Source organism: Cricetulus griseus, chromosome 9 (genome assembly GCF_003668045.3).
Source record: "Cricetulus griseus strain 17A/GY chromosome 9, alternate assembly CriGri-PICRH-1.0, whole genome shotgun sequence".
NCBI lineage: Eukaryota > Metazoa > Chordata > Mammalia > Rodentia > Cricetidae > Cricetulus > Cricetulus griseus.
The window spans coordinates 10908044-10922117 of record NC_048602.1 but is presented as its reverse complement, the minus strand read 5'-3'; the positions used below and the strand labels follow the sequence as shown (position 1 = coordinate 10922117).

General features: G+C 47.9%; 1 protein-coding gene across 1 annotated transcript; it reads left to right on the top strand.

The window, feature by feature from the left end:
* Nucleotides 1-233: 233 nt before the first annotated feature.
* C5ar2 (complement component 5a receptor 2) lies at nucleotides 234-13469 on the top strand. The gene is made up of 2 exons (XM_027431049.2): nucleotides 234-484; nucleotides 9591-13469. Exon 2 carries the CDS (start codon nucleotides 9606-9608, stop codon nucleotides 10632-10634), a length of 1029 nt encoding a protein of 342 aa, XP_027286850.1. The 5' UTR covers nucleotides 234-484; nucleotides 9591-9605; the 3' UTR covers nucleotides 10635-13469.
* Nucleotides 13470-14074: the final 605 nt, after the last annotated feature.

Sequence of the window (14074 nt, the reverse complement as noted above, 5' to 3'; positions counted from 1 at the left end):
AGAGCAGGAGGTCAGGAGGGGGTCAGCTGGCAGCTACCTAGTATTTACTGCAGAGCCTTAAGAGCCCTTCAGGGCTGACAGTGGGTGGGAGGTGGTTCCAAAGACACCCCTCTAGACCTAGTGTCCACACAGATTTGGCTTCCAGGAAGCTGGTGATGGTGAGACGGAGGGTGGAGACACTGCCCAGCTCTCCACACTTTAGGCTTTCCCGACCTTTTCCGTCTGTGGGTTAATTTGTGACTCATGGGAGGAAGATACAAATATTCCCCTGAGGCAGGGAGGAGGCCACGCCCGCTTTTCCTGGTTAAGAAGGTTTCACGGGGGCCCTCCGAGAATCCCATAGGATACGGGGAACGTGTCAGTTCGGATCCCTGAGACAATTGTCCCTGGTGGAGAGAGACTCCGGACCTCCCAGCAGCTGCTGTGTCCTGACGTGCTTGTCAACGGCATTCGGCCAATTTGGGACCAGTTGGAAGAGAAGAAGGTAAGGAGGGAGACATGGGGGAGGGTGAAAGGAGTTTTATGACTTTGGCTTCTTAGAGGCATTTGTGTTGAAATCTCGGAGTCAGAATTCCAGGTGGATATTTTATTTTTTCTGAGTAAGATCTTGTGTCACCCAGGCTGACCTCAAACTCGCTGTGTGTGGCAAATTGTCCTGCCTCCCTGCCTCCCGAGTGCTGGCATTGCAGGCATGAGCTGCCATACCTGTTTATGCAGTGGCTGGGATAGAACCCGGGACTTTGTGCGTGCTCAAACGCACTCTACCACGCCCTCAGCCCTGCAGATAGACATTGTCATCACGGCTCGGGGACAACACGTCAGAGCCCCCAGATAGGTGGTACTAGCTAGGTCAGCCCAGTAGAATGTTCAAGATAAAGCAGGTAAGTGTACAGTCACACCCTGTGGTGCAGGATACACTGTCCCCCAGGGGTCCCCAGATTGGGGCTAGTCCTCTGAAAGGCAGTGTGTCCAGTGAGCAGCCCTCACATTCCATGTTTCTGCTTCATTGGACAGCAAGGGTCACTTGAGGTCAAAGGTGAACTTACAAATACGCACATAGGTGTGTGTGTGTGTGTGTGTGTGTGTGTGTGTGTGTGTGCACGTTGGTCGTCACTAGGCAACTCTGGGGTTTCTTGTAAACTGAGCACATTCCATGGGAGTATTACCTAAGTCCGTTTCCCAGCATAAGAATAGTGCCAGTCCGATTCCTATTTCCGACCCAGAGGCACTCTCCCACATTTTGTATTATTTTTTTTCTTTAAAAGTATTTTATGCTTGTTAGATATTTTCTTTAATATTTATTTTATTAATAATTTATTTGTGTGTAGCTGGGTGGTGGTGCCGCACACCCCAGCACTTGGGGGCAGAGGCAGGCAGATCTGACTTCGAGGCCAGCCTGGTCTACAGAGTGAGTTCCACGACAGCCAGGGCTACACAGAGAAAACCTGTCTCAGAAAAAAAAAAAGTTTGTGTGTGTAGTAGCTCAAGTGTATGCCTTTCTTTCTTTCTTTCTTTCTTTCTTTCTTTCTTTCTTTCTTTCTTTCTCTCTCTCTCTCTCTCTCTCTCTCTCTTTCTTTCTTTCTTTCTTTTCTAAATGGCACATATGTATTTATTGCATGTGCACGTACCACAACCTGTATAGAGAAGCCAGAGGACAACCTACAGAACTCAGTTGTATCCTTCTGCCATACATGTGCCAGGAATCGAACTGAGGTTGGCAGGCTTGCCGGATGAGCACTTTATCCACCGAGCCATCACTCTCAGACCCTAAGTGGCAGCTTAACCTCCTTTAGGTTTCAGTTTCCTAACTCATTCTTTCACTCACCAAATGCAATATGAACTCCAAGGACTTTTCTAGATGCCAGGAACACATTGGAGGCCACATGCGTGGAGCCCAAGTTCTGGGAAATTGGGATAATTATAAACCCCATGTCTAGGATGGTCAGGACAGTCATTTCTGAAACCTAATACATGCACAGTGAACATCAGCTCACTCTGTTTCTTTTCTTGAGACAGGAACTCCTGTAGCCCAGCTGGCCTCAAACTCAAGTGCTGAGGTTAAAGGGATGTGTCACCGTGTCCAGTTTGTGTGGTACTGGTAAACACTCTTCCAGCTGGGTCTCTTCCTCAGCCCTGTTTTCTGGTTTTCAGAGACAAGGTCTCATGGTACAGCCTAAGATGGCCTGGAATTTGGTATGTAGACCAGGCTGACGTCACACTCATGGCAATCCTCCTGTCTCAGTCTCCTTGTTGTGCCCAAGTCATAGGATCCCCAAAGAGACCAGGGAGACAGACCACGGATGCAAATGCACCAGATTTATTGATTGCTCCATCCTGCCTCTGAGGGACTCCGTCTAGCAAGCTGATGCAGCAGCCTCCAGAGGGTGTGAAGTTCCTGTCTACTGCTAGGTTTTAAAGATAAAAGTTAGAGGATTGCATCAGTAGGTACAGGTTGGTTTCTGATTGGTTGACATTTGGGGACAATCAGGAAAATTTCTCAAAGTCATATTTTGGCACAAATTCCTGTGTACCAATTATTCTCATTGGTCAGTGCTGAGAGGGAACATTCTGTGGTTTCTATGGCTTTGTCTTGTTACTTGCAGGTGGCCTGTTTGTACATAGATACCAATAGTTTTCAGAACTGTATCCTGGAGTCTACCGGGGAGGTTTTGGTCTCCCCTGGAGTTTCTTCTGTGGCCAAACAGTTCCCAGGAACCAAGTACCTAGGAGGCTAGGGGGTGGGGGTCTGGAGTTTCTTCGTGTTCAGTTTTGGCCCTAGGCTCCAGGAGACCAGAGGATCTGGAGTTTCCTTGTGTCAGAGGCCTACATGTCTTTTCTGTAGCCTGTCATGGCTGCTAGAGCAGGGGCTGAGTGGGGGCTGAGTGAGGGTCTGGTCCCTTCATTCCTAGAAGTGAAGCCTTTGAGTTTAGTTTACCCCTTTCACTCCTAAATGCTGAGGTTTCAGGAATGTAATCCATGCAGCCCAGTTTTTCTCATTTCATTGCATTTTTGTATAAAAAACAGCACGTTTCATTATGACATTATATATATATATATATATATATATATATATATATATATATATATATATGAGATTTGCTCAGATCCACCTCCACTGACCTCTCTTTCTGCATCAGCTTGGTTTTTTTTTTTTTTGTTTTTTGTTTTTGTTTTTTCGAGACAGGATTTCTCTGTGGCTTTGGAGGCTGTCCTGGAATTAGTTCTGTAGACCAGGCTGGCTTTCAACTCAGAGATCCACCTGCCTCTGCCTGGGATTAAAGGTGTGCTCCACCAACCACCACCTTGAGGCTCAATTTTTTTTTTCTGAGACAGAGTTTCTCTGTGGCTTTGGAGCCTGGAACTAGCTCTTGTAGACCAGGCTGGCCTCGAACTCACAGAGATCCTCCTGCCTCTGCCTCTCAAGTGCTGGAACTAAAGGTGTCCGCCACCACCGCCCGGCCTCTCATTAGCTTGTATATTATTTTTTATATTATTATTATGTTGGTTTTTTTCAAGACAGGGTTCCTGGCTGTCCTGGAACTTTCTCTGTAGACCAGGCTGGCCTTGACCTTGCAGAGATCCTCCTGCCTCTGCCTCCAGAGCACTGAGATTAAAAGGTGTGAGCCACTATGCCTGGCTGATGATGAAAAGTCACAACTTGGGGTTGAGGAGATGGCTCAGTGGTTAAGAGCATGTACCATTCTTTCAGAAGACTGGGGTTCTGTTCCCAGCACCCATCAATCATATCAGGTGACCCATGACCACCTGTTACTGCAGCTCTAGGGAATCTGACTCCCTTTCCTGGTCCACACAGGTAACTGCACACATGTGGAATACACTTAAACAGACACACGCAGGTATTCATGAATAAAAATTAAAAACAAGTCATGTGTGGTAGACCAGGCTTTTAACCCCAGCATATAGGAGGCAGAGGTAGGCGTATCTCAGTGACTGTGAGGCCGTGAGTCTGCAGAGTAAATTCCAGGCCAGCCAGTGGTACACGGTAAGGCCCTATCTCAAACAAAACAACAAAGTAGCAATTTGGGGGCAAGATGACTCAGTAGGCAAATGTACTTGCTGCCAAGTCTGACGACTGGTATTTGATCCTGGGACCCCACATGGTGGAAGGAGAGTACCCACTCCCACAAAGTGTCCTCTGACCTCCACTGTGAGCTGTACCATGCAAGCATGCTTGTGCAAGCATGTGTGCACACAAGAGCACACACACACAAATAAATACACGTGTAAAAAAAGTGGCAATACTATTTTATGTATAGTGTATAGAATCAAACAAATATAACTGATTTACTGTAAAAGACAATAATGCAGCCAGGCGGTGGTGGTGGCGCACGCCTTTAATCCCAACACTCGGGAGGCAGAGGCAGGTGGAGCTCTGTGTCCAAGACCAACGTGGTGTACAGAGTGAGTTCCAGGACAACGAGGCTACACAGAGAAACCCTGTCTCTAAAAACAAACCAAACCAAAAACCAAACCAAAAGAAAATGACAGCAACGTTACTGGGTACAGTAGCGTCCATTTGTAATTCCAGCGCCAGAGGGTAGAGAGGAAAGTCTCTTGTGCTTCCTGGACTGTCTGTTGATCCAGTTGGCAAACCCAAGCTTCAGTGAGATGCTCTGTCTCAAGAGTTAAGTGGGAATGGGAGAGAGAGAAAGAGAGAGAGAGAGGGAGAGAGAGAGAGAGAGCACCAGTGAGCAAGCGAGCAAGAGAGTGAGAGAGAGACAGAGAGAGAGAGAGGGAGAGAGAGACAGAGAGAGAGAGGGAGAGAGAGAGGGAGAGAGAGAGAGAGAGAGAGAGAGAGAGCACCAGTGAGCAAGCGAGCAAGAGAGTGAGAGACAGACAGAGACACAGAAAGACAGAGACAGAGACAGGATGATAGGATGATTGCCGGGAACCATCCCTATCTCTCTTTTACAGACAAGAATATCACAGGCTGATAGTGTCTGAGTACAGAAACTGTCCTGGATTGTTATCAGTAATAGCTGTGCAGGGTGGGGTCAGAGGAGGGAAGAGAGGCTGTGTATATGCTTGATAACGGCAGTTACAACACCCACACTCAGGCACACACCTGATGCTTGCTGCTGACCAGTACTGTGGCAGTCACCTTCTCCATAGCAGATCCATTGAGCACATTGAGCGTTCCCAGTGCTCTTTAAGGTGGGTTATTTGATTTCGCTTTTCATTTTTTGAGACAGGGCTGACCTTAACAATCATGGCATTCCTCCTGCCTCAGCCTCTGAGTGCTGGGGTGACAAGTGAAGTTTTAAAGACCAGATACAGTTTACTTTTAAGGATGGAAAAATATTCAGAAAAATGGCTTGGCCTCATAGCTGGCTACCTGGCAGAGCTGGGAGTGTCCCAACTTCCGCTGTGTCCTTCCTGTTTTGACAGTGTTGGCCGAGGCTCTGGGCAGTGCCAGGCAACCCATAATAGTCAGATGAGAGAAAGCTGCAGGTTCCAGTCACTCTGATGTAGGGTTGAGTGTCCCCTCCCACCCAGGTCCTGTCCTCACCAGTCTGCTCTGTGTCATGTATGTGTTTCTTATGCATTAAGTCTGAGATCCCACTAAACTGGTGAGGTGGGTTCCAGAGAAAGATATGGGCGGAGCCAGGCGTGACTGCTATCCAAAGTCATGGAGTTGGTTCAGGGCCACGAAGTCTATGTGGCCACCTAGCTTCCTATCTGGGGGTGGCAATATTTCAGGACTTGGGCTTATGAACTCTTGATAATTCAGTTCTGTCTTCTACTTTAGCGACTCATTTTGTCGTTGTTGTTGTTGTTTGTTTTGGTTTTTGGAGACAGGGTTTCTCTGTGTGGCTTTGGAGCCTATCCTGGCACTCGCTCTGGAGACCAGGCTGGCCTCGAACTCACAGAGATCCACCTGCCTCTGCGTCCCAAGTGCTGGGATTAAAGGCGTGCACCACCACCCAGTTTAGCTGGGTCTTAAGTAAGTTGTTCACCCACTCTGTGCCTGCGTCAACAGTAGAATCTGTTTAACAAGACTGTATCAAAATTGGAATGTATCAAAAGATGGAATGCTTAGGAGATAGAATGTTGAAAGGTGTTTGGGGCCATGCCAGGAATATATACACAAAATGCTCTGTGAATGGTGTCTTCTGATGTGCCAGATCTGTTACTGTTGTTGGACCAGGTACTTTCATTACCATTTTTAAATTTTAAAGTGTGTGTGTGTGTGTGTGTGTGTGTGTGTGTGTGTGTGTGTGTGTGTGTGTACCTTAGTACATAGAGTCCAGGAAAGGGCATTAGATTCCCTGTGAGCTAGAGTTACAGACAACTGTGAGCTGCCCAGCGCCCCCTGCAGGAGCAGTATTTAAGAGCAGGCCCTAGGTTTGGTTCCCAGCACCCTCATGGTTGGCTCACAACTGTCTGGAACTGTCCGGGGGATCCAATGTCTTCTTTTGACTTCCCTGGATTCCAAGCAGGCATGTATGTGATGCACATAACGTTGGTATGCAGGAAAACATTGATACACATTAAATAAATCTAAGAAACCTCCAAGCAAACAACAATAACAAAACAGTCAAAAATGGGGCTTGGGGTAGGAGCGGGATAGATGGCTATTTTTGAGCTACCATGGGGTTGCTGGCACAGAACCTGGGGCCTCTACAAGAGCAACAAGTGCTCTTAATCATGGAGCCGGCTCTCCAGCACCTCCTCCTTTTGACACGGTGTCTCTGGTAGTGTGTAGCCTAGGGTGGCTTTGAACTCCTGATTCTCCTGCCTACACCTCCCAAGATCCGCAGTTACAAGAGGGCAGGGTTAACCATGCTCCACTGAGATAACGTTTTTTTGCTATGTAAACCCTGACTGGCCCAATAATCACTGTGTAGCCAAGCTGGCTTGGAATTCATGACAATCCTTCTGCCTTACGTGGTGAGTGCTGAGACTACAGGTGTATGTCATCATGCCTGGCTTGTTCTCACTTCTTCCTTTTCGTTGTTTCTTGCTGCTCTTTGAACACAGCCATCATGCTTTATCTTATTCAAGATCCTCCTCGTCCCTTAATTCTTTTAGTTTCTGCTCAAATGCTACCTTCCCTTACCATCTGGGTACAATTCCACCACAGCCTCCTTCTCTGGGATTGTTTTCTCGATACAGCATTTTTTTTTTTTTTTTTTTTTTTTTGAGGCAGGGTCTCATGAAGCCTAGACTGGCCTCTAACTATACAGCCAAGGCTGGCCTTGATATCTTCCTCTTTCAACTATTATGCTTTGGGAAATACAGCAAATCTCTTGTGTCCACACTCCTTGGTTTTTCCAATTGGAATATCAGCTGCAAGGAAACAGATTTTGGACTGTGCCTCAGTCCTTGGACTGACACCCAGAATAACAACAAAAATGCTCGGGAGCTGGGTGTGGTGGTGCACTCTTGAAATCCAAGCACTCATATGGAAGCAGACAGACCAGGAGCTCATAGTCATCCTTGGCTACCCAGAACATGTGAGCTGCATGAAAACCCTTTTCAAAGAACAAAATTGCCCAGGAGCCACGTTTGTGAGTAAATAAACCACGGGGAATGTAACATTCCGTTCTTCCTGCATTCCCAATGTTAATACTATTGAAACAACTGCTCCAGGGGGATTTTGTTTTTATTTTTAAGAATTTGTTCCTGTATTTACTCACTTAGCCCACAAACATCCTACCATGATGTGTTACACACACACACACACACACACACACACACACACACACACACTCACTCTCTCTCTCTCTCACACACACACACACACTCACTCTCTCTCTCTCTCTCTCTCTCTCTCTCTCTCTCTCACACACACACACACACACACACACACACTTTGGTTTTTTTCAAGACAGGATTTCTCTGTGTAGCTTTGGAGCCTGCTCTGGAACTCGCTCTGTAGGCCAGGCTGGCCTCAAACTCACAGAAATCTTCCTGCCTCTGCCTCCCGAGTGCTGGGATTAAAGGAATGCACCACCATCACCTGGCTCTTTTTTTTTTTTTTTATGAGACAGTGTTTCTCTGTGTTACCCTGGCTGTCCTGGAACTTGCTTTGTAGACCAGACTGGCCTTGAACTCACAGAGATCTGCCTGTCTCTTCCTCTGCCTCCTCTTGAGTGCTGGAATTAAGGGGGTGTGCCACCACTGCCTGGCTTCTTTTCTTCTTCTTCTTCCTCCTCCTCCTCCTCCTTTTTCCTTCTTTCTTCTTCCCCCTCCTGCTCCTTCTTTTTTGGCTTTTCACCATGCCTTGTTCTTGCTGGAGTTTTAATTTTTGGAATTCCAAGAGCTTGGTGTTGTGACTCATTAGCATTCAGAATCTGTATGTTCTAATCTGCCATGGGCTTCTACAACTGCACCTTAGCCTTCCAAGATAGGCATGAGCTAGGATTCTGGTGTTTTAAGGGATTGTTTAGGGTTCCAGCAATCCAATATCCTGACAGGCTGGAGTTCTAAGATTGTGACATCTTAGAATTCCAAGATACAAGGATGGAATGTAGCTTAATTTTAGAGCCCATGCCTAGAATCCCCCAATGAGGGGCTGGGGCCATAGCTCAGTAGTAGAGCCCCTGCCTAGAATCCTCCAGTGAGGGGCTGGGGGCGTGGCTCAGTGGTAGAGCCCCTGCCTAGAATCCTCCAGTGAGGGGCTGGGGGCGTGACTCAGTGGTAGAGCCCCTGCCTAGAATCCCCCAGTGAGGGGCTGGGGGCGTGGCTCAGTGGTAGAGCCCCTGCCTAGAATCCCCCAGTGAGGGGCTGGGGGCGTGGCTCAGTGGTAGAGCCCCTGCCTAGAATCCCCCAGTGAGGGGCTGGGGGCGTGGCTCAGTGGTAGAGCCCCTGCCTAGAATCCCCCAGTGAGGGGCTGGGGGCGTGGCTCAGTGGTGGAGCCCCTGCCTAGAATCCCCCAGTGAGGGGCTGGGGGTGTGGCTCAGTGGTAGAGGCCCTGCCTGGAGTCTCCCCAGTGACGGGCTGGGGGCGTGGCTCAGTAGTAGAGCAACTACCTGGCTCTGTGAGGCCCTGGCTTTAGTCATGGCACTTTGTGGTGTGTAAAGGGTTATGTACTAGAATTTCAAGATGTACATGAGTCAGCATTTCTGGAATTCTAGTTCTCTTACTTGCTGGAGGCTCAGTTTGCTGTTCTTATATTCTGAAACTCCACATGCTAATGAGATAATTCTTTCTCTCTTAATAGTTTCATTTTCCAGTGATAAAATACTCGACAGCTGGATGTGGTGGCACATACCTTTTTATCCCAGCAGTCAGGAATGTTGCCCCTCTTTCTCCATTTATACAGTCCAGAATCCCAGTCGGGTCCCTCCCACAATTAACATGGATCTTCCCACATCAGTGAGCACAACAAAGATAGACCCCATCTCCCAGATGCTTCCAGAATCTGTCAAGTGGCCAGCTGACAATAACCATCACAGAATGCTGGTACCCTGGAGGGCAGGCACCCTAACATCACAGTATTGGCCTCTCTAGTAGGGAGCCGCTGGGCTGGCCCTGTCCCTGAGCTGCTGGGCCAGCCCTGCCCCAGAACAACCAAGGCTCTTGAAGTTTTCCCACTGACTTGCCCTCCTGTCTGTCTCCTGCAGGTGTCTGGAGCCAGAATGATGAATTATACCACCGGCTATGAAGGCGATTATGAATATGACTATGAATTTTACCACGACATGTCTGATGTCCCCGTAGACTGCCCAACTGGCAATTGCTTCTCTAGTGATGTCTACGTCATAACCCTGCTTATGCTGTATGCAGCCATCTTCCTGGTGGGTGTGCCAGGCAACGCGATGGTGGCTTGGGTGACTTGGAAAGAGTCCCGCCACAGGCTGGGGGCCTCTTGGTTCCTGCACCTGGCCGTAGCTGACTTGCTTTGCTGTGTGTCTCTGCCCTTCCTGGCTGTGCCCATCGCCCAAAAGGGTCACTGGCCATACGGGGCAGCAGGTTGCAGGCTGCTGTCTTCGGTCACCACCCTGTGTATGTACGCCAGTGTGCTGCTCCTGACCGCTCTCAGCGCTGACCTCTTCCTACAGGCTTTCAGGCCCTCCTGGAAGACTTCTGACCACCGGAAACTCGGGGTGCGGGTGTCCCAGGTCTCTTCCTGGATGCTGGCCCTGCTGCTCACGGTGCCCTCTGCAGTCTACCATAGGCTGCATCAGGAGCACTTCCCTTCCAGGCTTGTGTGTGCCACAGACTACAGGGGATCGCTCGCCACAGAGGCCGCCATCACCGCCGTTCGATTTCTTTTTGGCTTCCTGGGGCCATTGTTGTTCATGGCCATTTGCCACGGCGTCCTCCAACGGCAAATGACCCGACGTCACTGGGCACTGGGCACAGCTGTCGTGGTGGGGTTTTTCATCTGCTGGACACCTTTCCACATCCTAAGGGTCATCATTACAGTGGCTGCGCCCTTCTCCTTGCTCCTTGCCCGGGTCTTGTTTGCTGAGCCTCTGGTTACAGGCCTGGCCCTTGCTCACAGTGCTGTCAATCCTATAATGTTTTTGTATTTTGGAAGGAAACAACTCTGTCAGTCACTCCAGGCGGCATATCACTGGGCCCTGAGGGATCCGCAGGATGAGGAAACCATGGTGAGCAAGGTATCCACCAGCCAGGAGGCGGTATCTGAGGTGGTGCTGTAGCCAAGAGGGATTTGAACTTTCCTAGGCCATTTCACAATCGTGCAGCTTCAGGCACGCCCGGGTCCAGGGGCTCGGTGATAGCTTTTGTTCGTCATTCAGTATACTTTCATTGTGCACTTGCTTGTGCAAAGCCCTGATATACGGGTGCTGGGTGTGGCAGTGGCCGGAACCAACTTCTGCCACCACCCCTCCCCCCTCCCGACCCAGGAATGAGCACTTCGCAGAGGAAGACAGGAAAGTTGAAGGAATAGGGAGTATGTCAAGGGTGAGATGTTCCATAGAACCTAAAGAGGGCGCTGCGGTGCAAAACAAGAGGACCTGTAGGTGTTGGAGCCCCAGCACCTACACAGCTGGGTACGGCAGCATGCCTATAACCCGGGCACCGAGGGAATAGGTGGGTCCTGGGGGTTCTCTGGCCAGCCTGTCTAGCCCAGTCGACAAGCACCAGTGAGAGACCCTGTCTCAAGAAACAGAGTAGCATGGGGCATGGTGAGGATACCTTTAATGACAGCATCTGGGAGGCAGAGGCAGGTGGATCTCTGTGAGTTTTAGGCTATCTTGATTTACATAGTGAGTTCCAGCCGGGGAGCATTAGATGAAGATATGCAACCTTGACCTTAGGCTTACACACACACACACACACACACACACACACACACACACACACACACACACGCTCGAGGTCAGCCAGGCTAGCTAGCACCCTGAGAAAAAGGTAATGACTGAGCCAAAAATCTAAATAATGGAGAGAGGATCCATGCTTAAATCTTGGAAAATATTCCAAACGGAGCAAGTGCAAAGGTCTTGCCCCTGGGTGCCTCCTCCAAGAATCCCTCCCTCCCTCACATCCCTCCCAGGGCAAGGGCTCCCTCCTTTCTTACAAGCTCTTAACACAAATGCCCAGATACACTATAAATTCCCCAAAGATGAGAGCTGGATTTAATCCATCTTTAAACATTTTTATTACATGTAATTATTTACCGTCTGTGTCAGGAAGGGGGAAGGGTGTATGTGTGTGGGGGTGTCACGTTGCTCCCAAGCATTGAACTCTGGTCTTCAGGCTTGGCTGCAAGCACCTTTACCTGCTGAGCCATCCCACCAGCCCCAACTTCCCCAGTCTTTTCTCTTCTCCCATCTCCCGGCTTAGAAAGCACTATATTTTCTCTGTCTAAACTCTAATTTTTCCAACTAGTCTGTGGCCTCCTTGATGTTGCCAATGCCATTTTCTGTTAGTTTGTTTTTTGAGGATCTTTAAGCAATTCTATTTAAAAAAAAATATAGTGACATATATTGCACCCTTACCCAAGCTTTGCAGGATTTTAACACCTATGGAATACTCTCCACACACACTCCTCCACAAATCCCTAGAGCTTGGTTTTGGTCTTGGTTATCTTTTTTTTAAATTTTTTTAAAATTTATTTTATGATAGGGTCTCCTAAAGCTCAGGCTGGCTTTGAAGTTGATATGTGGCTAAGGATGACCTTTAGCATCTCTTGGGCAACGGAATTATATAGTCCTGCACCATCATACGTGATTCATGCGGTGCTAAGGATCAGCCCCAGGGTTTCATATAGGCAAGTACTATAACAATGGAACCACATTCTCAGTTCCTCACCAGGGATTCTAGGCAGATACCCAGTACTCAGACATGCTTCCAACACGATCCCTCCTCCCTGGGGGTTCAGGCAGATGTCCTTGTACTGAGTGTCAACCCCAAACCTCCTTGCATAATGTGTAACACCTGTCTGAAAAGTTCAAAGAATTTCTGTTAATTTACTGGGGCCAGGGAGCCTTTTCAGAAGGGCCTTTCTCCATTTTTTTAATAAGACACATTTTGAAAGTTTCCATTTAAATTCTTTGGTCTTAAAAAAAATGAAGGCGAAATTCCATGACAGCTTCTAAATGTATTTCTGTGCAACTACGCATAAAAAAATCTCTTGATGTTGAATAAGCAACACTGGTTGTTTTTTATTATAAACTTTCTCTTGTCCAGATTGTTGTGTAAACATTTCTCTAAACTGAAATGAGAGGTAAACCTTAAGAGTCAGGGAGTAGCAGAGGCAGGCGGATCTCTGTGAGTTCAAGACCAGCCTGGTCTACAAGAGCTAGTTCCAGGACAGGCTCCAAAGCCACAGAGAAACCCTGTCTTGAAAAACCAAAAGGAAAAAAAAAAGTCAGGGAGTAAACAACTCACAAGTTGTTCAGGATGTTCCTGAAACTGAGCACACACACAGGTCCCTTCTTCCCCAAGTGTTCTAATCTTCTTTCTGCTGCTGTGATAAAGCACTCTGGCTGAAAGCAATTTAGAGAGGGGAAGAGAGTTTAGTTGGCTCACACTTCCAGATCATGACCCATTATCAGGAACTTGAATACAGGAATCATGGAGGAACACTACCTGCTTGCTAGCTCTTTGCTCATGCTCAGGTAGTTTTCTTATATAGTCCAGGATCACCTGCCCAATGATGGACCTACATCGATCAAGACAATCTCTTGCAGACATAACCACAGGCCAATCTGAAGGAGGCAATTATTCAATTGAGGTTCCTTCTATGCAGTGGACTCCAGATTGTGTCAAGTTGACAGTAAATCCTAACTAGGACACCAACATTATATGAACAGTGAGAACTGCTGAGGAGAATAGAAGTCTCTGATCTGTGTTGCTGCCTGTGAGCTATGAAGAGAGCTCCAGGGGTTCCACCTTCATAAACTGTCATCATGCAGGGGCAGGCTTTGTGCTTTGCATCTCCCTGAGTGACCAATGCTTCTCCAAGTAAGCCCTCACCCATACTCCCCTGTAAGTAAGTAACCCCAATAAACTCATCGGTTCACCAAGTAGGACCTTAGTGACATTCTTATTTTGAACTGTCATCAGTTCCTATCTAGAGAGAGTAGACGTTTGTTCATGTCTCTGCAAGTATAGTGCCACGCCACAGAAACTGAAATAGTTTATTTATGAATTTTTTATGTGTGGGTGTGTGTAAAGTCTTCCTGCAAGCATGTGTATGGAGGAGAGGGGAGGTGTCTTCCTCTATCATTCTCTACCTTACAAATAAACAAACAAAAAACAATCTTGGGGATTTAGCTCAGTGGTTGAGCACTTGCCTAGCAAACACAAGACCCTGGGTTCAATCCTCAGCTGGGGGGGGGCAGAAAAAAAAGCAAAAAAAAAAAAAATCTTGAAGAAAAATTTTTTTTTTTGTTTTTTTGAGACAGGGTTTCTCTGTGTTCGGAACTAGCTCTCGTAGACCATGTTGGTCTCAAACTCACAGAGATTCACCTGCCTCTGCCTCCCGAGTGCTGGGATCAAAGGCGTGCACCACCAACAGCCCGGCAAAAATTTTATGTACATTGTTGTTCTGCATATATATATATATCTGTATGAGATGCTGGGTCCCCTGCAACTGGAGTTAGAGTTGTGAGCTGCCATGCGGTTGCTGGGA

Excerpts from the sequence above, each read along its gene's own strand:
- C5ar2 (XM_027431049.2), top strand. The coding sequence starts at position 9,606 with ATGATGAATTATACCACCGGCTATGAAGGCGATTATGAATATGACTAT.